Source organism: Bos indicus x Bos taurus, chromosome 26 (assembly GCF_003369695.1).
Source record: "Bos indicus x Bos taurus breed Angus x Brahman F1 hybrid chromosome 26, Bos_hybrid_MaternalHap_v2.0, whole genome shotgun sequence".
Classification (NCBI taxonomy): Eukaryota; Metazoa; Chordata; class Mammalia; order Artiodactyla; family Bovidae; genus Bos; species Bos indicus x Bos taurus.
The window spans coordinates 28,581,481-28,604,196 of NC_040101.1; the positions used below are offsets into that span (position 1 = coordinate 28,581,481).

Genomic DNA, 22,716 nt, shown 5'->3' on the forward strand with positions numbered 1-22,716 from the left:
AAGACCCAGTACAACCAAAAGTAAATAAAAAAAATTTTTTAAATAAAGAACTAAGAGCAAGAGAGAAAACACCCATACTGAGAACAATACAGAAACAAGAAACAACACTATACTACAAATTGCAAACAAAAGTGTCAAGACTTATCTGAGATCTACATGCTATTTGGAAGGCTTTCAGAAGAAATAAATTTTTAATTGGGATCGGATCAGATCAGATCAGATCAGTCGCTCAGTCGTGTCTGACTCTTTGTGACCCCATGAATCGAAGCACGCCAGGCCTCCCTGTCCATCACCAACTCCCAGAGTTCACTCAGACTCATGTCCATCGAGTCAGTGATGCCATCCAGCCATCTCATCCTCTGTCATCCCCTTCTCCTCTTGCCCCCAATCCCTCTCAGCATCAGAGTCTTTTCCAATGAGTCAACTCTTTGCATGAGGTGGCCAAAGTGCTGGAGTTTCAGCTTTAGCATCACTCCTTCCAAAGAAATCCCAGGGCTGATCTCCTTCAGAACGGACTGGTTGGATCTCCTTGCAATCCAAGGGACTCTCAAGAGTCTTCTCCAACACCACAGTTCAAAAGCATCAATTCTTCGGTGCTCAGCCTTCTTCACAGTACAACTCTCACGTCCATACATGACCACAGGAAAAACCATAGCCTTGACTAGACGAACCTTTGTTGGCAGAGTAATGTCTCTGCTTTTGAATATGCTATCTAGGTTGGTCATAACCTTCCTTCCAAGGAGTAAGCGTCTTTTAATTTCATGGCTGCAGTCACCATCTGCAGTGATTTTGGAGCCCAGAAAAATAAAGTCTGACACTGTTTCCCCATCTATTTCCCATGACGTGATGGGACCGGATGCCATGATCTTCGTTTTCCGAATGTTGAGCTTTAAGCCAACTTTTTCACTTTCCACTTTCACCTTCATCAAGAGGCTTTTTAGTTCCTCTTCACTTTCTGCCATAAGGGTGGTGTCATCTGCATATCTGAGGTTATTAATTGGGATACCACCTGAAGTAATCGACCTACACTAAATCAAAATTCATTAGGCATCAAAAGTTAACACATTTCTAAGATAGCAAAGGTCTAACAAAAAAATCATTGTCATAAGTTTCTTAGTTAAAAAAAAAAAAGAAACATGTAGGGAATAAAGAGGAATTATTCTCAAGGACTATGTAGAGTTGCCTAATCTCCCTCCAAGCCTTGAAACACGTCTCCTTACCCAAGAATCTCCCAAGGGAAATTTGTCCTTTGGGTTCAAAAGGGAAGCTCTGATGAACCACTTGCTGCCTGGTAGCCAACGACCTAGAACCCCCTTGTCACAAGGTCACAAAGGCCAGCAGACACCTCATGAGTATGGTAGAAAAGAACTTAAGGTTTACCTTTTATCAGAAATAATATCAGAACAAACAACTAAATACACAATACAACAACTAACATCCTCCAGGGAAATAAGCCACTGTCTTATCTGCTCAGAGATTCCGAGCAACATATATTATTTGAAACCACTATCTGTTTAAACCTGGGTCTAACAGGATTCCTCTAGTATTTTGCAGCATCCCAGTTACACACCCCAAGAGGATCCAAAGAGCAGTTGTCACTGTATGCAGTTGAACATCAAAAGTTCTTTCTTGTTCAAGTCACGATCTTTGCTGTCTGCCTTTGTGCATGCTGTTCCTTTTCCGTTTTGAACATTTTTTCCCATTCTTATTCACCTGGTAAATCCTTACTCATTACATCCAAAAGTCAATGAGAGACTTAGAATACCACAGTGGTATTCTTGACTATTATTACCTATATGATCTTAATTAAACAAGTTTCTTAGGCTCTCTGAGCCCCAGTTTACAGTTCTCATTGCAAAACTGAGCTAGTACCTCCTCATCCACTTGTTGTTAAGGCCGAGCATGCTATTAGGAATATTAAAACCCCTCAAAGATTGGCTGTTATTATGGTAATACCTAAGGTGTAAGTCCTCCCTAGCTAACCCACTTTCCAAGAGTGGTTTGGTTTTTTTTTTTTCTGTCACCCCATAGCACTGCACCTACCTCTGTTTAAGCATATCTTATGCTAATTTATAATTATTTATTTAGTCTGTCTCTCCCACGAGTCTATGAGCATTTCAGGAAGAGACCATAATTTAGCATCTTTTACACAGAAAAATGATAAAGAAAAATGATACATACATAGTAAGAAAATTGATAAATACTGAATGAATAAATGAAAGAATACCAAGACTGACTCTTCAATATTGATGCAGTTCACATCCACCTCTTGTGAGAACAATTGCTTCACAGAAGACAAGGACTCTAAGCCGGGCAGGCAAAACTTTCTGTAACCCACGTTTGTTCCTCTACTATTAAAAGAAGTTACAAACCTTCCATATTAGCCACTCTACGGACAAAAAGAACCCACATTTATCCACCAAAGAATAATGCTTCTGATTTACATCTATCTTCCTGAAGTCTCCTCATATGCTATGTGCATGTTCACATTTCTTCTATGAAACATTGTAAATAATTACAATTCTTTATGTAATTGTCAATTCTTCATATTCATGTATATGTGTCTTATTTTCTTTGGTACTAGATTAGTTGGGGCTTCCTTGGTAACTCAGACAGTAAGGAATATGCCTGCAATACAGGAGACCAGGGTTTGATCCCTTGGTTCAGAAGATTCCCTGGAGAAGGGCATGGCAACCCACTCAGGTATTCTTGCCTAGAGAATTCCATGGACAGAGGAGCCGGCGGGCTATAGTCTAAGGGATCTCAAAGAGTCGGACACGACTAAGCGACTGAACACACACATACAGATTATTAGTAGACCATTATTTTTTTTCTTCATTGCTTAAAAGTTGTTCTTATCCAACTAGAAATTAGATTCTCCAAAGGCAAAAACTCAGGGTTTTTTCTTTTTCATGGTGTTCTGATGTCTAGTACAGAGCTATGTAAACCAAGAAAACTCTGATGGGCATACTGAGAAGGTAGAAGGTACCAGGGAGCTGAACAACTATCAACTGGCCCTTCCAAGGTTTATCTTCACTCATCTCTCTAACATCCCAGAGAATCACCAAAGATGCAGAGCTTTTAAGGTTTCTATAGCTAGCCAAAGAACATGCCATAATTCTGTGCTTTGTTGAAAGTGAACAAAAATTACTGAAGTAGTAAATAACTTACTGGGCTCAAGAAATTTACTTCAAGTATGGAGGTAAGAGAAAATCAAACCAAGAAATAAGCTGATTCCCTGAGAGGATACAACTGGAAAATCCTCCCAACCCCATAAGCAGGTGACTGGTGTACCCCAGCTCTGCCATTCCACTTCCTCCCTCTATAGAGATTCTGAGGTTATCCCAAGAACTATATGCAGTGAGTTACTGAGATAAGCCCAAAGTTGTCCAAAGATGTCCTTTCTGTCACCTTGGAGATGAAAAACGAAACAAGGCTTCTTTCTCTCACTCATCTTTTAACCACTCAGAGCATCCAACATGACAACTCAGCATAAAAGTTGGCAGAGTAGGACAAATATTAAAAAGTGAGTCTGTATGATTATACATAGAGAACTGCAGTGATTAAGTCTCATGAGGTCTGCTCATCTTGAGTATCAGGAGTCATCCTCCACTGTCATGGCACAGAATCCAGTCCACAGACGTATTTTCCACCTGTAAAAGGCTTTTAAATAATTTAACTAGTTGCCAACAGTTTAAAACATAATGATCTGAATTCCCAGTTTCTCCTGAAAAATAGGAAGCATGGTCATACTGTGCTCACATTTCAGTACACTACAGTCACTGCTGCTGCTGCTGCTAAGTCACTTCAGTCGTGTCCGACTCTGTATGACCCCATAGACGGCAGCCCACCAGGCTCCCCCTTCCCTGGGATTCTCCAGGCAAGAACACTGGAGTGGGTTGCCATTTCCTTCTCCAATGCATGAAAGTGAAAAGTGAAAATGAAGTTGCTCAGTCGTGTCTGACTCTTAGCAACCCCATGGACTGCAGCCCACCAGGGCCCTCCGTCCATGGGATTTTCCAGCCAAGAGTACTGGAGTGGGCTGCCATTGCCTTCTCCAACTATAGTCACTACTATATCCTAACACATTCCCTCCTGGCTCACTTCACTCAATTACATTACCTGCCTGATACTCAGGCATTTGAGCTTGCAATCCCTAGTTTATTTACTTTTTTTTTTTTCCTAGTTTATTTATATGATGGCAATAAATCATTATTTCATGATCACATCCACTACAAGTGGGCTCCAAATCACCACAAAGTCCAGTACATTTTCATTTAAATAAACAACTGCCATTGAACATAATGAAATACAGAAAAAGAGGAAGAATAAAAGCTAAAGAGCTAACAATTACACAGCTCTTCTAGCCAGAGGTAAAATTAACCTCCCTGACTCCCTTCAACTCAGTTCCACAATTACCCCACAACAGAATCATTCTAATTAGTCACCTTGAATCACAAGGACAGACTGATCAATCAATAGAAGTGCTGTGCAAAGACAAGGCTGATCCTTCCAGTGAGTACTGTATAAAGACAATGGGTCTCCTCAAAAGCAGGAGCTGTGTCTTTTTCCTCTCTAATTGCTAGCCAGTTTAAGTACCCAAACAATAAAGTTATTATCTAAAAGTGGCAGTCATCCTGCCTTCTGGAACACAGAGAAGGAAGTAGTAGTGTAACTACTGAGAACTTGAGTTCAACTGGGATTGGTGCCCAGCTACTCATGAGATGTGTCTACAACCTGAGTTCCCACTGTGCCAATGAGCATCACTGTCAAGATTAGAATGTACTGTTTACAGGCACTTATAAAAAGAAGCTCAAATACAAATCTTGAAGGAAGAACAAATTTTCTGATTTGGGATGGGGGCTGGAAGTAAAGAATTATTTCTATCCAGAAAATGACTTTTTAAATAAGAAAAGGTAAAATCTTTGATGCCTAACTTACCTCCAAGCCCAACTGAAAAGATGCTGAACTGGTTATACTATATCCAAAGACTAGACTGCCTATTATGCAAAGCATTATCAACTCAACAGGGATCAACAGGGCCTGTCAACCCAGATGAGAAAAGCAGACCCTGGATACTTCAGGTTAGATAAGTTCAAATAAGTTCAAAATGCAAATAGTGTCCTATAATTTCCACCCCATTTATTTTAAATCAACAAATACATACACACACAATTTCAGGAGGGCACAGTTTAGTCACTCTAGAACCTAGATTGTTTTCCCTTCTAACATAATGAGGTTTAGATTCTCCTTGTTACTACCTCACCATGCAAAAGGCCTGACTGCCAGGGTTAGAACCAGGCCACAGGATCACACACTAACTCTAATCCTAGGTATGGATAACACTTACTGAGTGTACATTACAGGCTAAAAGGCACTTAGGTTGACATGCACAGTATAGGCCAGTACACATATATTGCTACTGCTTTTTAGAGCACATAAACTGAGCACAGCAAAGCAACCTCCAATCAGACCTTTCCATTTGTATCCTCCACAGGGTCCAGAGGTGTGCCTTGTATACCTGATTTAAAAGCATGCCAAGTTCTATGTCGTGCATTAAAAGACACTATACCTATTCCTTATTTTTAAAGGCATTCTTTACCACTGAGGGACTCTTATAGCTTTACAATACAGCAGTTTGTCAAAGTCATCACAGCACCACAAACTACGCTCTTTGGGGTTATGTTCCATCATTCATTCTGCTGTCCTGACCCTACCACTTTTAAACTGATTGAATATCTCTCATGACTCTTCCTACCACTAAAAATAATAGGCCAACAGTACCAACTTCACAGGTTTTCAAATTCCTCTCTGCTCTCCTCCAAATATGTTGTAATAGAATGGCTTCCTTGAAATTAAACTTCATCTCCTTAGGACAAGTGAAGAGAAGACCTGGGGAAGAGATGGCAACCAAAAATATACACCTGAAGAAAATATTTGTAAAAGATGAAAGAGGCGCAGAAGATTAAGCCCAGTGTTTACACACAGACCCAGACTGGCAGGTGAGCAGCCCCATAAAAGGAAAGCCTTCTCTTAAACAGGTCCTCGGGAGGCTGGCCTCAGTCCTTCCACAAGCTTTCTCACTACCTGGTCTAGTAGTAGTGATGATTAGTTCACCATCATTAATGAAGCAGTTCAGCTGTGTTAAAGAGGCAGTCACACAGAAGTGGGCGCTGCACAAAATCCAGTGAGACTCTCATCCAAGCTCTAAAAATCAACCCTGAAATGTAGATATGATACTCTGCAAGTTTGCTTTCAGCTTCTGAAAACTGGAAGGAAGACGCGGGAAGCTCCAAAAGACAGGAAATAGGCTAAGCCTGGAAACACAGGGAGAAGGATTCGGGTACTTGCAAGAGATCAAAAGGCAGAGTTGAAGTCGCCCCTCCGGCGGCAGAGGCCTGACCTTTGCCCCCTGCACCTCTCCCAGTGCCCTCCCACAACAATCTCTCTCTCATCTCGTTCTTGCCCCTGCGTCCCTAACCCAACCCGCCCGGCTCATTCGGTTTAAGGGCTCTCCTCTCCTTATTCCCTCTCGTGATGTCAGGGCGGCCTTCACGACACTGGAACTCTAATAAGAGACTTCGCTGACCTGTCAGCGGATCCAAAATGGCGGGGCCTAGTCCCAGGACCGGCGGCGGCTGTTCATGTCCAGCCCGGGCCTCGAAGGCGTCTCTGAGCGGCTCTCCCGGCTCTGGCGGCAGATAGGAGCAGGAAAGGAGCCCTTTCCGGGAGTTGAGGCCGAAATCAAAGCCCACCCAATTAGCCAGGAAGAGTCGGCCAGAACGGGCGGTGGAGCCGGCTACCTTCCCTGTCAGCTCACTGACGTGGTAACTAGCCTCAGTCTAGCCCGCTGCCTGGTATCTGCACGAGCCCTGCCGCTCATAGCCAATCATAGCTTCGCATCGTGAAAAATGGCATTTCGGTTACCCAATCGAAGGAAGGAAATTGGCGTCGGGAGGCGGGTAGTGCCTAAAGAGGCGAGATTACAAGGGAAAGAAAAAGATAGGCAGGGGACAACCAACGGATACGAGGACTCTCTGAGTGACAGTTCCTAGAACCAGTAAAAAAGCAGAAATTATGCTGGCAGTTGGAGAGGTGGAGTTAGGTAGAGTTAGGTTGCAGTGCACAGTTTGGCAGTGGCTGCTGGGCATTATGGGGAAGAAAGCTATGATTTGCTGGAAAGGGGGCGGAGTCCGTTTTGAGAGCCTTGAGTGGCCGACACTATTCTCTCTAGGCCGAAACCGGCCGCTTCTCCCTATTAAAGTCACCTGGGCCAATACTATAAACTTGAGGAATCGTTTCCTTTCAAGGCAGCTCAAGGGAGCAATCTATTCCAACCTCCCATCCCCCACCGTGCCTTCTGCTTGCTTGACTTCTCATAATGAATCTGTCCCATCTCAACTTTGTTTCTGTGTCTTGTGCCTTATGCCTGTCATCCTGAAATAGACAATGGGAGGTGACAACAGGCTTGGATATTTAATTCAAGTCCTTTCATTTTATGGATCAGGAAACTGAGTCCCAGAATGGAAAGATAGCCCCCATGTTTGTATATCTAGTTAATGACAGAGCAGAGACAAACCTAAGTGTCCTCACCTCTAGTCCAGTTCTTTTTTTCACTGCCCCTCGATACCTCTTACACTTTAGTTTATTAGACTGTGACTCAGCTCTGACCCTCATCCTAAGCCTTGATTTCTTTTGCTCAGTCTCTAGGTCATATCGACTCTTTGTGACCCCATGGATTGCAGCCCGTCAGGCTCCCCTATCCGTGGGATTTCACAGGCAAGAATACTGGGTTCCCATTTCCTTCCCCAGGGGATCTTCCCATCCCAGGGATCGAGCCTGCCTCTCCTGCATCCCCTGCATTGGCAGGCAGATTCTTTCCATTACACCACCTGGGAAGTCCCTGGATATTCTTTACCTATCCGGAAAAAAGCTAATCACACGGGTTAGTCCATATCACCAGTGACAGGAAACTGAAGGCTTTCCTGAAGCCTTAGAAATGATAAAACATCTGAGAGCAAGATGCCCCTAGTTGCCTCTCCCCTGGCAAGAGATGATAGAAGTTGCTAGGATATTTAGAGTGACCTAGTAGTTTGTGTAGAAAGGGGACAGAAGGATGAGTTTTCTCCTTGCAGATTGAATGTTGGAGTTCCTAGCCTATCTGCTTGAATAAAGCCTAGGTGTCCCTACAGACCTGAAGAGACTGCTAGAAAGATGAAAAAAAGATCCAGCTCTCTCCCCCATTTCCTCTCACTTATGGATGACTCAAATCTAAGGACGGAGAAGGCAATGGCACCCCACTCCAGTACTCTTGCCTGGAAAATCCCATGGACAGAGGACCCTGGTAGGCTGCAGTCCATGGGGTCAATAAGAGTCAGACAAGACTGAGCGACTTCCCTCTCACTTTTCACTTTCATGCATTGGAGAAGGAAATGGCAACCCACTCCAGTGTTCTTGCCTGGAGAATCCCAGGGACGGGGGAGCCTGGTGGGCTGCCATCTATGGGGTTGCACAGAGTCAGACACGACTGAAGCAACTTAGCAGCAGCAGCAAGTCTAAGGAAGTTACATTCCTAACCCCATAGGAATGTGGTCTCAAAACCAGACATCCAAAGCCTTGTGCTAGAATCCTCTAATATGGAGAAACCCATCAGACCCGAAGAACTCCTCAGTAGGTCTGTGTACCTACAAATGGGGCTCCTGATCTCTGGGTCCAGCTGAATATCTTGCCTCTTTCACCCAAAGAGAGTCAGAGGCTGATGATACAACCACTGTAGCATCTCTTCCAGCTTACCTCTGAGCCATTTTCCACCTTCATTTGAAAACTTGGATTTGGTCTTCTGACCCTATCACAGATTGAGAGGTCCTAGATAATAAACTGAAAAATCCTCTAAGTAGGCCAAAACTCCCTGCTATCCTATCTCCACTCCAGAAATTAATCAACCTAAAAGCATGAATGGAATTGTGTGTTAGAGATGAGGCAAAGAGAAATGATAATGCCCCAGCACCTTCTAACCTCCATTTTTCCAAGGAAAACATCTCTCTCTTAGATATTAGTACTGAGTGTCTATATAATGCCTAAGAATAGAAAGATGAGGAAGATATGGTCCTCGCACCCCTAAATCTTAGCATTATAGGGAACAACACATAAACTGATCTCTTCAATATGATGGGTAAGGTAATAGATCTACACACAGGAGGGTTGTGGGAGCAAGAGGCTGGACTTCTGGATAACCTGGGAATTCAGGAAAGGCTTCCCGGAGAGAATGAGGCCTCAGTGGAGCTTAGCAGGGTGAGTAGGAGTTGGCAAAATGAAGAATGTTTGGAAACACATTACTGTTGGAGATATACAGGAAACCACAAGGAGATTGAATATTAAGACAGAATCAGGTCCTCAAACTCTTCTATGCCATGCAAGGGAGCTTAGCCTTTATCCTGATAGCAAACAAGAGCCACTGAAGGGTTTTAGGCAAAGACATGACTAGTCAGATTCACCTTAGGAGTATATTATGTAATAGGGCTTAGGGCCCTCAGGGACACCCTAGCAACTCAGCCTGACTCCACATATTCCTTAGGAAATCTGTCCTATCCTTTGCAACTCCCTAACCTGCAAGCACCAGGCCACACCTTACCCACAGAACTGAACTTGGTATCACCAAGAAGAAGGTAGCCTTGATAAGTCTGGGAGAACATAGCCTATGTAAGGTAAGAGAGCAGACTGACAGGGAACTTGCCCAGGTCTCTGAAGAGTGCCCAGGCCAAACCCTGAGATTCAGCTAGAATCTCCTTTAATTTTACAGGGTGGGTGAGGAATAAGGGAATCATAGTTAAGTTACATGTGCAAGGTCACTTGGCAATGTTGCAACTGATGGCAGGGTTAGAATGCTGTTTTAATTTATCTCACTCCAAATTCTCCACGAAGCTACTTTCTTGGAAGAGAGGGAAAGGGGGCTTGGGGGAGGAGTGGCAGCCGAGAAGAGGAAGAGAGAAAGATGCAAGGGAAAAAAGAAAAAGAGGGTCAGAAACAGAAATTAGTCTTTCGAAGTGGCAGGGGACGGAGGAGTGAGACAAACAGAAAAAGCAAAGTGGTGGCGAAGGAAAAAAAAAAAGGCGAGAAGTGGGAGGATTGGAGCTGAGACAAAAGGGCAGAGAGACAGACAGCGACAAGTGGAGAAAATCACCGAAATTTGAGCGGCAACGAAGTCTGAGTGCTGAAACCCCGCGGTCTCTCCCGGGCCGTGCGTCCCCCCACCCCCACCTGGCTCTATCCCCCAGCACCGGTTCCACTTCGCTCAGGGTGGTTGCCTGGCCCCATCTCGCAGCCTACCCGCCCGAGCTCGGTGGGGATACCCAGTTCACGCAGTTCTCCGCGAGCGCTGTTTCAGCCACGTGGGGAGGGGCGTGGCCCAGTTGCTGAGGAGGGCCTCCGATTGGCCGGAGGGCGGGGCTGTTGGCTCCGCGCCGGCCAGACCCCTCCCCTGAGGGCGGGGCCAGAAAATTCACAGCTGGAAAGGGTGGAGCCCCGGCAGTGCAGCTGGAAGGGGGCGGGGCCCGATGCGCGAGGCTAGCCGCTGCTGGCTGGGGGCGCCCTGGGCTGCCATAAAGTGAATGGGCGCTGGCGGGGGGTGGCAGTCCGCGGCGAGGCTTACTCTCTCCCAGCGAGTCCGGGAGCGCCGGAGCGGAGCGGCGGCCCCGGGCTCAGGGGGGCGGCCCCCACCCCGGCCGGGTGCCCGGCCTCTGGCCCCTGCTTGCCCTCCAGACTGCGGCCGCCGCCGCCGCTGCCGGGAGTCTGCCTGCTGCGGGACTCACTGTGAGTGCTTGACCATGCGGGGACAGGGGCTCACCGGGCAGAGGGGCCATGGCCGGACTTCGGGATCCCTAAAACGGGACCTAGGGCGGCTGAACTGTAGAACGGTGCCTGGGGAACAGGTCGAGACTGGGAGAACGGACTGTAGACCTGGGGCCAGGACTTAGAAAAGGGGAAACTTAGAGCCAGGACTCGGGGGACTTAGAAGGGGAAGATTCGAGGGATCCGAAGAGAAGTCGGAGTCATGAGGTCAGGACAGGAGCTCTGCGAAGCGGCGCAGCGTTGGGAAACCAATTATCAGGAAGCTCCCTGGGAACCTGGGGCGCGGGGCCGACAGCCCGGGTGCTAAAAGGGTTGTGGCCAGCGGGGGGAGCTGGCGGCGGCCGCCCAGCAAGGGGGCAGTTGGCAATGCCAGACGCCCCCGGGCTGGGTCTCAGACTCCAGGGCCTGGGAGCAGGGGTGTGTTAGTCGCACACGCTTTTCTTCGTAGCTGCTTTGCAGTTGGGATAGGAGCCGTGTTGTGAGAACCCGACAGCGACCGTGTCAGATGGCCGCTGTTCGGGCTGCAGGGCCGAGGTTAGGTAGTCCAAGTGACCAGACGACGGGTCTGGCGGGTCCCAGGGCCCTGATGGGTTCCGACCTGGGAAAGCCAGGGAATCGGACGGAATGTCCGCCGCGCGCGGTTCTCAAAGCGGACAGAATGTCCGGGGAAGCTAGGTTGGTCTCTCTAGAGCAGACGCTGTGTCGGGCAGCGGTGGACAGAATGTCCCTGGCCGAGTGGCATGTTCATTACCCCGCAGCGCCTGGCCAGGGGCTGCGTGTACGGTGGGGTTCGCTGTGGTGGGTTGCCTAGAATCCCAGTTCACACTTTGCAAACTTGTCTTTCTGCTAGGGGCTGCGGGGCAGGGAGCAGGGACCGAGAGTGAAAGCTGATACGTGGCCTTGGGTTGGAGTGGCACCCGGAGACATTCCCTCTCCAACCTAGATTAGACATGTTCCGAGCATCACCCCGGACTTCCAGAATCCAGATTTGTGGAGACGGAGCAATGGTGGGACTGCTAGTGGGAATCAAAAGTAGGAAAGGAAGGAATGACTCACAAAGGGCAAGGAGGGGGGCAAGGAGGAGCCTAGCACAAGCCCCTGACAGCTTCAGTTCCCTCACAAACTCAGTCACCCCTAATTCCAGTACAGCTGACCAGACACCCCACCCCAGACTCTGCCTGGATTTCACCAGGCTAGAGTCTCCTTTCCCACAGTAGGCAGGAGCCCAGGCCCAAAGAGAAAACTGCAGCCCTTTAGCAAAGCAAACTCTGGGGTCTTGTTTCCCTTTTTGCTTCCTCAGTCCCACCAATCTCCCCACCACCCTGGTGGCTGAGTTGGAGACACATGGGATCCAGACACTGGGATCCAACACAGGACCCAGATTGCCCTCCATCTCTGGTTGGGAAGGATGTCTCAGCCCTACCCAACTACCCTATTTGCTTTTCCTACAGCTGGGAGAGGGCCCTGATTTCTTTGGATCCATACAATGACCGCCCACTCTGACTCCAACTCTTTACCCAGAACCCAGTTAAGCTGAAGGGAACAAAGTAGAGGGAACTCTTCTGATCTATGTAAGTAAGCAAACAGCCCGTTTTGCGACTGAGTTTCATGGGGACAAGTGCAGGGTAATATATTCAGCAATGAGTAATCTAAACAAGTGGGTTCCAACCTTTCTCACCCTCACCACACTCCCCATACGTCTTCCCCACACTCCCACCTCCACTCCTTAATTTTAAAGTTCACTTATCACTGGCTAGGACATTGTTTTCCAAACTCTTTTGTCCCTCATCCCTTTTTGATAAATATAGAGTCACATCCCAGTCACTCCCCATCACATTTTGATACCCTTTTCAAGGGGCTTGTGCTCCTATTGTCTTTGGAAAACACTGAAATTATGGGTGAAATGAAGGGATCTGAGTCAGGAACGGAATAGGGAAGGCGTTACAAATGGTGCTCTGAAGACCATACCCCTAGATTCTGCTTTTGCCAAAAAGGCAATGGCATTATAATAAAGATGGCTGGAAACAAAAGACAGAACCTTCTCTTGTCCCTGCATAAAGTTGTTTAGCTGATTGAATGCCTGGTCACTGGCTCTTAGGAAGAATGTCATGGACCTAGCGAAGGGTCAGAGAATGGTGGCAAAAGGAGGAGCTAGGGGCTGCTGGAGAGAGCAAACTTGAAAGTTTAGGCCTCTGGAAAGTGAGATAGGATGGAAATCCACAAAATAAGGAAAGACCTAGATAAGCAGATTTGTTTGCTCCCCAGATCCTGAAACCAGAGATGAGGGGGCCTCTTAGAACTGGAATGATGCAAGCACAGGATGAATGGGAAAATGTTCCTTGGCACACAGTGGGCAGCAAACTTCCCGAGCTCATTTCCAGGGAGGTGGTAAAGGCAGGAAGTAGAAATGGAATCCCTTAAGGGCTTGGAAGGATCAATGCATGTCAGAGCCACAAATGGTAGCTGGGGTGGAGGGGGCGAGGAGTGGCAAGAGCTCAGTCCCTGGTCTTAGGAGAACTGGATTAGAACCTCTTCAATCTCTATGCTGCTGCTACTGCTGCTAAGTCACTTCAGTCGTGTCCAACTCTGTGCGACGCCATAGACGGCAGCCCATCATGCTCCACCATCCCTGGGATTCTCCAGGCAAGAACACCGGAGTGGGTTACCATTTCCTTCTCCAATGCATGAAAGTGAAAAGTGAAAGTGAAGTCGCTCAGTCGTGTCTGACTCTTAGCGACCCTATGGACTGCAGCCCACCAGGCTCCTCCGTCCATGGGATTCTCCAGGCAAGAGTACTGGAGTGGGGTGCCATTGCCTTCTCCACTTCAATCTCTATAACCATGGACAAATTTATCTTTTAGAGGTGAAATGGAATGGTCATTCCGGGCATATAAGGTGGTTGTAAGAGTTCAATGAAATCATGTATTTGGAAGCCCCTTTGCAAATGGAGAAGAAACACAGTAATAAGAAACATTACTGATATTATTATGCTCAAACTGTAGGTCCACTGTAAGCACAGAATCTTCGTTTGGAAGGGTGCCTCTCAAACCTTAGATCAGCCTGCTAGCATCTGTGGTCCAGCCACAGGAAGATTCTCAGTGACAGATGGGACACCCTATCCTAGACTTCAGATGCCACCCACTATCCCCATCCCTCCTTGAGAAGAGTTCTAGGGAACTCCCCAAATGCCTACTCTCTCAGACCAAATATCCTGATCTGATCCCTCCCTGCCTCCAGCTCAAGGATGTGAATATGGGCCCAGAACCCAGGTCCAGGAATAGAGGGCAAGGGAGGCATGCTGGAGCTAAGTTGGGGGTGAGCATAAGAGAAACACACTACTCAAATCTTTTCTTCTCCATTCAATCTAAGTGATGCTTCCTAGCATGTAGGGGAGGCAACTAACCTGAAGATGGCACCCAGGTCCTGAGCTTTGGGAATATCTAGAGTGTCTAGTCTCTGGTCACTGACAGGGACCCATGATGAGTGATAGGGAAACAGAAGAGAAGATGTGGGGTGAGAAAGCCACTCTTAGAACTCTCCCTACTGCTTTTCCTCCCCTGAGGCCTTCTTTACTTTTCATCTGTCAGTTAATAGTTTCCCCTTTCCTATTTCTCCCCTGCCCAATCCATTCTGCTCATCATTGCCCAAAAAAGATCCCAAAGATATTGCTTTTAAGTCACTCTCTCTGCTTGGAGCGCTGCTTCTCAGTAGCGGGTTGCAGGGGGCAGTATAGGAGTGGGAGTGGCATGACACCGCAGGCTACACTGGGTCCATCTTCCTGGTGTGGTGATGTCACTTGAAGATGTCTCTTGGAGATTTGAAGAGAAAATATTATTTTTGTATTAAATTATACAGAGTGAAGTAAGTCAGAAAGAAAAATACCAATGCAGTATATTAACACATATATATGGAATTTAGAAAGATGGTAACGATGACCCTATATGCAAGACAGCAAAAGAGACACAGATGTAAAGAACAGACTTTTGGGCTCTGTGGGAGAAGGCGAGGGTGGGATGATTTGAGAGAATAGCGTTGAAACATGTATATTATCATATGTGAAATAGATCGCCAGTCCAGGTTCAATGCATGAGACAAGGTGCTCAGGGCTGGTGCACTGGGATGGACCCTGAGGGATGGGATGAGGAAGGAGGTGGGAAGGGGGTTCAGGATGGGGGACACATGTACACCCATAGCTGATTCATGTCAACGTATGGCAAAAATCACTAAAATATTGTAATTAGCCTCCAATTAAAATAAATAGATTGATTTTTTTAAAACAAACATGAATGTGGGATAGAATGCAAAATTTGCTTCCAATTTTAACATAAGGCTGAAGATCTCAAAGAAATTTCATACTGGCGGCAGCTCTTTCAGGTTGTACCCCTAGTTTCCCATACTATATTCTCTCTTACTAGTCTTAGGGGAGTTTTTCATAGAAAAGCTGAGAATTCTCTAGCTGAACCCCAACCCTTTGCCCCTCATTGGATGCCTCCACAGCCTGACCACGTTTTTCTGATGATCTCCCATTGCCCCCATCGAGACCCTGGCTCTTTTATTTAGAAGCTTCCGCTGCCTTCTCTGCCTCTCTAATTTCCAGAGCAGCTACATTCTCTGAGCCCCAAAACTTGATGCCACCTTACACGGGCTTCTGTGTCTCTGAGCTTCCACCATCTGAGAGTCAGGCCCATGCAGTCCATCATTTTATCCTATGCTCTGTTTGCCTCCCCAAACTGTAAGCTCTTAGAAGTTAGGGTCTTGTGCCCTTACTGTTCTTGGGTATCTTCTCTGACCGTGGGATTTCCCAGGCAAGAATACTGGGGTGGGTTGCCATTTCCTTCTGCAGGGGATCTTCCTGACCCAGGGATCAAACCTGCATCTCCTGCTTGGTAGGCAGATTCTTTACCACTGAGCCACCTGGGAAGCCCAATCTCTGATTTACCTCTTGATAAAGTAAGTGCATCAAATCATTGATGCCTCCACCTGAGTCTTAGGGTTTCCTCTTGGGGCTGTTGAACCTTGTCCATGGCTGTCTTCCTTTGCTTTCATTTGCTCACAGCAACTCAGGAGACCAGACAGTGTGGATGCTCAGCATCCCTAATGTACATGAGGCTGTGTCCACTTAAGGGCCTCACTTTTAGTTTCAGGTTCCATCCTGTTTAGGGCTCTCAGATCAGATCAGTCGCTCAGTCGTGTCTGACTCTTTGCGACCCCATGAATCGCAGCACGCCGGGCCTCCCTGTCCATCACCAACTCCCGGAGTTCACTCAGACTCACGTCCATCGAGTCAGTGATGCCATCCAGCCATCTCATCCTCTGTTGTCCCCTTCTCCTCCTGCCCCCAATCCCTCCCAGCATCAGAGTCTTTTCCAATGAGTCAACTCTTCACCTATTCACTAACTTACTGCTGGCTGAGCTGAGCTACAGCATTACAATTCCATCCCCTCTTATCTTCCTTTTCATTCAGTCTCTGCAAGAAAAAGGTTTTCTCCCATTTCAGTTCCAGGGTGTACCTTGTGCTTTGGGCATTGCACTTACAACTACTTGGGGGCTCTCTGGCTATGGCCCTCGTCTACCCTTTGTCTTCAGGACAAAAGTGGGTGCACATGGAAGTAACCTTCTTGCCGTAAGTTGTGTCCCTTAGAAATCATGGCCTCCCCACTATAGCCTCTCTGCTCTGGGGCAGTCTCTGTTCTCCCACTTTAATTATCTTGGATATTTTGTCCTTACTGTGGTCCATGACAGCTTCCTGTAATTTCATGCTGTATTTCAGAGTCAAAGGTCACCTGCAAGCCCTCTATTCTCCCTAGGGCTGGGATTGTCACCTTGAAACCAGTGGTACTGGGCTATGTATCTATCCCCTGCAGGGCCTGTCAGAAAGGCTTGGGTGGGGCAGGAGGCCCCCCACCCCAAGAGCTGAACTCAGCACCACTGTTATCTCTTGACTCTTTCTGGTCTTTCCTGGTATGTCTGACCAGCATCAACCAAACCTGTGGCTTCTAGACCTATTGCTTATCCCTGTCCACTGAGTGAGGCGAAGTCCCTGGCTGCAGTCCCAACTCCCCAGCTTCCCGACCTCCAGCAGTTTGGGGGAGCTTAATCCTCAGCCAGCCTGTCTCCAGCTCAGACAACAGCTTGGCGCCCCCAGCCTCTGCCTGACCAGCCCACTGGACACAATCTGCTAGAGGCCTCTGCCCCCACCCTCTCTCTCTCTGTTGCCTTCTTGGCATTAGTGTTCCTACCTTTTCAGCTTCATAGGCAGGGCCCTTCTCAACCGCCTTTCCTCTTGCTGCTATTACTAACGCAGTCAAGAGTCTGAAGCCTTCATTCTTTCCTCTCCTACCCATCCCGGGTCCCCAGATTAGCTCCCAGTTTGGGCTACTCCACCCATGTGGCTGTTTCCTTATTGACTGGGCCCACTTTTAGGTTTCGAACAGAGCGCTCACAACACACACATGCATCCCTCTCTAAAATCCAGCATACTCACCTTTATTCACAGAGCAATTTTTCACTGGGAGACAGAAGCTAGGGAGGTGAACCAGTCAAGCAAAGGCAGAGACAAAAATGATCCCTTATTTCTGACTCTATCCTGAGCACCTTACTCAATGCCTAGCTCATAGAAGGTGCCCAACCTTCTCATTTCAATAAATGAGAAAAAAACTTGGATAGAGTTTGACCCCTACTCATTTTTAAATGTTATGTTTTATTTTAACCTCTTCACAATACTGAAGAGAGGTAGAGAAGGAATTATAATCTTACTTTTACAGATGAAAAGAACATGCCCAGAGAGGTAATTTGCCAAGGACACACAGCTAGTAAATTGAGGATCCAGGACATGAACTCAGATCTTTTGAATCTAAACCTAGTTTCTTTGCGGTATACCAGATTACTTTCCTGGGTCAGGGCGGGATTGGGGGGGTGCTCATCACTTTCTGCCCCCACCACGACCCCATCCTATTCTTCCAGCATTCTCATACCTTCCCCCACTCAGCCAAACAGGCTATCCCCAGCAGCCACTGAGCATAGACCACTTCGCTGGCTCCTCGGGCTTCCTCCTCCCCCACAGAGTCCTTAGTTCCTGGGACTGAGAGCTGAGGTTCAAAGGGGCCAGGAAGGGGGAGGGGGGATAATGGCTAGCTCCAAAACAGCCGAGGCAGCTGTCCCTGTCACAGAGAGAGGAGACTGTGTGACGGTGTGTGTCTGTCTGCCTGAATGTGGGGGCACATGTGTGGGAGAGAGTGTGTGTTTGTATGCCTCTAGCTCCAAGTCCAAGTGCTTATTTTGTCTGAGAGGGGGCCTGTATTTGTCTGCATATGTGTCTGTCTGTCTTTGGGAACACACAGCCTGAACTCTGCTTTCTCAGTCTCGTCTTTTATTCTGGCCCTTATCTTTCCTCACTCTGCCTCCCTCTGCTGAAATAAAGGGTGAAACCAAGACACAGGTATGGAATGCTTGGGGAAGGGGGAGTTTGGAAAATGGGAAGTCTGGAGCCAAAGCAGACTGGAAGGATGAATGGCAATCGTGGAATTCAGCTTTTCCTACAGGCAAACCCAACTGTCCTTCTTTTCCCAGCTCTGCATTGCTCCTGTGGGCCTCTGGAGAAGTCAGGGGTGTGGTTTGCAATTTTGAGGGCATCTTAGGGTATGAAGAGATTTCAGAGCACCCCTTTTTCCACCTGTTAGTTCTAAGCCTCCACAGCTACTTGGGAAGAGCTACTAGTCCAGGCTGCTCCAGGTCCCTCCCAAGGGCCTCTCCCTTCTATGGGAGCATCATCAGCCCAGTCCTAAGCCTCTGACTCTGTCCTCAGACCTGGAAGGCGAGGGAAGCTGAGCCCTCCCATCCCTGGCCTGACTTCTCTCCTTCCTTTGGGGTTCCCTTCAGCCCTGCTTCTCCAACCCTAGGAAGGGGTCTAAGGTCTAGTCCTCTCTGCCTGTGGAAAGAATAAGGACTGTTTCTCAGCCTCCTGCCTTGACCTCTGTCCCACTCAAACTAGCTTGGTGCGGGGGGTGGGGGGGGCAGCTGTCATGTCTGAGCTGGTTGAAGGGGGCATTACCATGTGCAAATACAGGCCACTGCCCATCTGCGCCTCTCTTAGAAAGGCTCCTAATCAATTCAGAGCAGCCAAGTGACACACGTCTCTATCTGGGCTAATCCGCCACATTAATGCCACCTTGCACAGCCTGCATTAAGTCCCTCTTAATGGGGAGGCAGATGGACCCCGCCCCCCTACATAGCTCTTCACCCCTGCTCCTTGATCCTTAGCCTCCATTGGTTCTCCTCTGACCAAGAGGCATCTGGAGTCTTGAGTCCCACTAGTGCCCCTTTCCCTTCCTCCCACCAGAGGGGGCCTGGGAGAGCTAGCAGAAAGGGGGACCCTGCAGGGGGAGACCTGGAGGAGGACCCAGGCAGGCTCCTGGGCAATGTCAGGAGAGATTTGGCATGGGGAGTAATGGTCAGAAGTGGCTTTTAAGAAACCTACACCCACAGCCTGAGGTGGGACTTCAGGAGGGCGTGGGAGAGAGTGGTGACTCATGGGGTGCAATGTACAGAAGCAGACAAGATTCTTAAACTTGTTTTTGATCCTAGAACCCTTTCTTCAAATGAAGTCTCTCAAGAAAGCATAAATAAAACCGACAAAAGCAGGGCTGCCCTAGTTGAAGCTGACCTGAGTAAGATCAGGCTAGATTTCTATCCCTGAGGTTAGCTCTGAGTTCCAGTCCCTGAGGGAGTTTGCGGGGCAGGGAGGACCCCAAAGAACACAGTTTGAAAAAGCAAACAAAAGCATATCTTAGGAATCTCACAGACCTGATTCAGATCATAACTCTACTACTTACAAACTTTGTGATCTTCATCATTACTTCATGTCTCAGTTTCCACGCCTAAAAAAGGGTGATCATACCTAACATTGATCCATTCTTGTGAGGAGAGATAATGAGGTGAAGGCACATAGTTAGTACTCATAAATGATAGCAGTGATTCTCCTTACAGGGAAAGTATCAGGTCTGGTTCAAAAGCAAATCCGTCCCATGGGAGAGTGAATAACACAGGTTCAGACTGGCTGAGAGGCACGTTTGAGTTTATGGGGATATTGGGCATTCGTGTGAGAGGGAATTTGATTTTTTAAGGATGTGGTGTGTGGTATGCAATGTGCTATAGTGAGGTTTTCACTAATTCAATGATTATTGAACACCAACTGCCAACTGTTCTAGATGCCCAGCATGGAACAAATCAAAATCTAGTGTGTATAACTGTGTATGAAACCTCTGAGTAGGCACCTTTCCCCACTTAGGCTGCTGTTTCCCCATTCTAACCTAGGGCACCTCAGATTAGAAGGGTAGCTTTATGTTGGTGGTTGAGAAAGGGGAAGATGGGGAAACACTTCTGTACTGGGAACGAGATAACCTGGAGATTTTATTCCCATTAACCTGGTCTGTGTCTTCTCTTACCTTCAGAGTTCTCGAGCCCCCAATGGAGTTCGGCCTGCTGAGCGAGGCAGAGGCCCGGAGCCCGGCCCTCTCGCTGTCAGATGCGGGCACCCCCCACCCCCCACTCCCCGAACACGGCTGCAAGGGCCAAGAGCACAGCGGTGAGCGCGCCCCCTTCTGGGGGTGGGGGAAATAAAAGCTCCATCCCTAACCGGGTGGGACCCTGGAGTGGGAGCCCGGGTGCGAGGTGGGGGGCGGCCCACGGAGGAAGTCCCCGAGCCAGGGAATCCGCGCAGGCAAGGATGTGCTGTGACAGACCCCACCCCGGCTCCCAGATTCGGAGAAGGCCTCGGTTTCGCTGCCCGGCGGCTCCCCGGAAGACGGCTCGCTGAAGAAAAAGCAGCGGCGGCAGCGCACGCACTTCACCAGCCAGCAGCTGCAGGAGCTGGAAGCGACCTTTCAGAGGAACCGCTACCCCGATATGAGTACGCGCGAAGAGATCGCCGTGTGGACCAACCTCACCGAGGCCCGCGTGCGGGTACGGACCCTCGGCGGTCTCCCTCCACCACCACCCTCCCTTCCACCTCGGGCCTCCCTCTCGCGGGCCGCTCAGCAAGCAGCTTCGGAAACGGCAGCCTGTAGTTCTGCCCTGCCTGCCCCTTCCTCCGACCCAAAATCCGACGTCCCTCGCCCAGGGCCCGCTGCCCCCACGGCCTTTTTTCCACCAACCTCCAATCTCTTCTCTTCCTCCACCCTCTCACCCTAGACGGAGCGCTTCTTCTCCCTTGGCACTATCTCTGGTTCTTCTCTTCACCTCTCCTAGACCCCTCCTGCTGCCCTCGCCACCCCCCAATACTGTCACCCCCGACTCCGTCCCGCATGCGCTCCTCCCCAACCCCGTGCCGTTGCTCCACCACCCCATTCTCCTCCAGCCACCTTATCTTCTTTATACTCCGCCCGGACCCGGACCCCGCTTGAATCCCCCACCTGGGCGACCGGTCCACCAGCCGCCCTGGGGGTCCAGGTCCTGACTACCTTCCTCCCACGCCCGCAGGTGTGGTTCAAGAACCGGCGCGCCAAGTGGAGAAAGCGCGAGCGCAGCCAGCAGGCGGAGTTGTGCAAGGGCGGCTTCGCGGCGCCGCTCGGGGGGCTAGTGCCGCCCTACGAGGAGGTGTACCCCGGCTACTCGTACGGCAACTGGCCACCCAAGGCCCTCGGCCCGCCGCTCGCCGCCAAGACCTTCCCGTTCGCCTTCAACTCGGTCAACGTGGGGCCTCTGGCTTCGCAGCCCGTCTTCTCGCCACCCAGTTCCATTTCCGCGTCCATGGTGCCCTCGGGCGCGACCGCCCCAGGCACCGTGCCTGGGCACGGGGCCTTGCAGGGCCTAGGCGGGGGGCCCCCCGGGCTGGCTCCAGCCGCGGTGTCCTCCGGGGCCGTGTCCTGCCCTTACGCCTCGGCCGCAGCCGCAGCCGCCGCCGCCGCCTCTTCCCCCTACGTATATCGGGACCCGTGTAACTCGAGTTTGGCCAGCCTGCGGCTCAAGGCCAAACAGCACGCCTCTTTCAGCTATCCCACCGTGCCGGGGCCGCCGCCGGCCGCCAACCTCAGTCCGTGCCAGTATGCTGTGGAACGGCCCGTCTGAAGGGCGCTGCCCGTCGATCATCCCTGAGGGTGGGGCGGTAATTCACAGCCTCGACGGACTGGGGTTGTTTTGACTGGCTTGCCCCCGCCCTCGGGGTCTGAGAGGAGAGCCGGGCAGTCGGGGTTGGGGAGGCGGCCGGCTCAGGAGAGAGCCTTCCCCCACTCCCAGGCCTGAGGGGCGGACTGGACCCTTAGTCCGAGACCCTGGGACTAAGGCCAGGAACAGGGACCAGTTCCCCGGGGGGCCAATTCACCTTTGGCCCACCTCGCCTTCTCCAGACTCCCTCTCCCTGGTTTTCAAAGATAAATGAAATAAACGTGCGCGGACTGTCAGAGGCCTGGTGATTCAGAGTTGCGGTTGAGCTCCCTCCCCTCATCCTTCCCCATTTTTAAAGGAGAACTGGGTTTACAGGAAAGATGTGCGGGTCGAGGCTTCTAGAGCTTCAGTCCTCAACCCCTCAACCCCAGGATGGAGAGGCCTGGGGATTCCCGGAGCCAAGCGGCGCCCGAAGCGTGCGTGTCTGTGTAGGTGTGTATGGCTTGGACAAAGCTGGTACTGCAGCGCCGCCTCGTGGTCTCATGGAGGATAACTGGAAGGTCAGCTTTGAAGTGTCAGTTCTGGAACTTAGGAAGCCTACGACTTTAGAAATTTACTCCACCTTTGCGCATCTGTTTCTCACTGTTCCTATGAGGGGCTTTTGCCTCTAACAGCAATAAAATTCTGGTCTGTAACAGACATTTATTAAGTGCCTAACAGGCCTAGGATTCTTATTGAATGTCTCTGTGTGTGACTCTCAGCCTTCCA

General features: G+C 49.2%; 2 protein-coding genes across 7 annotated transcripts in view; one reads left to right on the top strand and one right to left on the bottom strand.

Annotated features, from left to right (window-relative positions):
* The window catches only part of GBF1 (golgi brefeldin A resistant guanine nucleotide exchange factor 1), a 123,283-nt gene extending 116,440 nt beyond the window's left edge, over nt 1–6,843 (bottom strand). For all 5 annotated transcript variants that reach the window (XM_027529299.1, XM_027529303.1, XM_027529300.1 and 2 more), the window contains exon 1: nt 6,590–6,843. The gene's annotated coding sequence lies outside the window, so the exon portion shown is untranslated. The remainder of the gene's footprint in view (nt 1–6,589) is intronic.
* A 3,733-nt stretch (nt 6,844–10,576) lies between these two features.
* PITX3 (paired like homeodomain 3) lies at nt 10,577–22,665 on the top strand. 2 transcript variants are annotated; one of them, XM_027529153.1, is made up of 5 exons: nt 10,577–10,809; nt 12,300–12,419; nt 20,298–20,431; nt 20,606–20,808; nt 21,325–22,665. In XM_027529153.1, exons 3-5 carry the CDS (start codon nt 20,314–20,316, stop codon nt 21,910–21,912), a joined length of 909 nt encoding a protein of 302 aa, XP_027384954.1. In that variant the 5' UTR covers nt 10,577–10,809; nt 12,300–12,419; nt 20,298–20,313; the 3' UTR covers nt 21,913–22,665. The 2 variants fall into 2 exon arrangements, with proteins under 2 accessions (XP_027384954.1, XP_027384953.1); XM_027529152.1 differs by lacking the exon at nt 12,300–12,419 and having other exon boundaries at nt 10,727–10,809.
* Nucleotides 22,666–22,716: the final 51 nt, after the last annotated feature.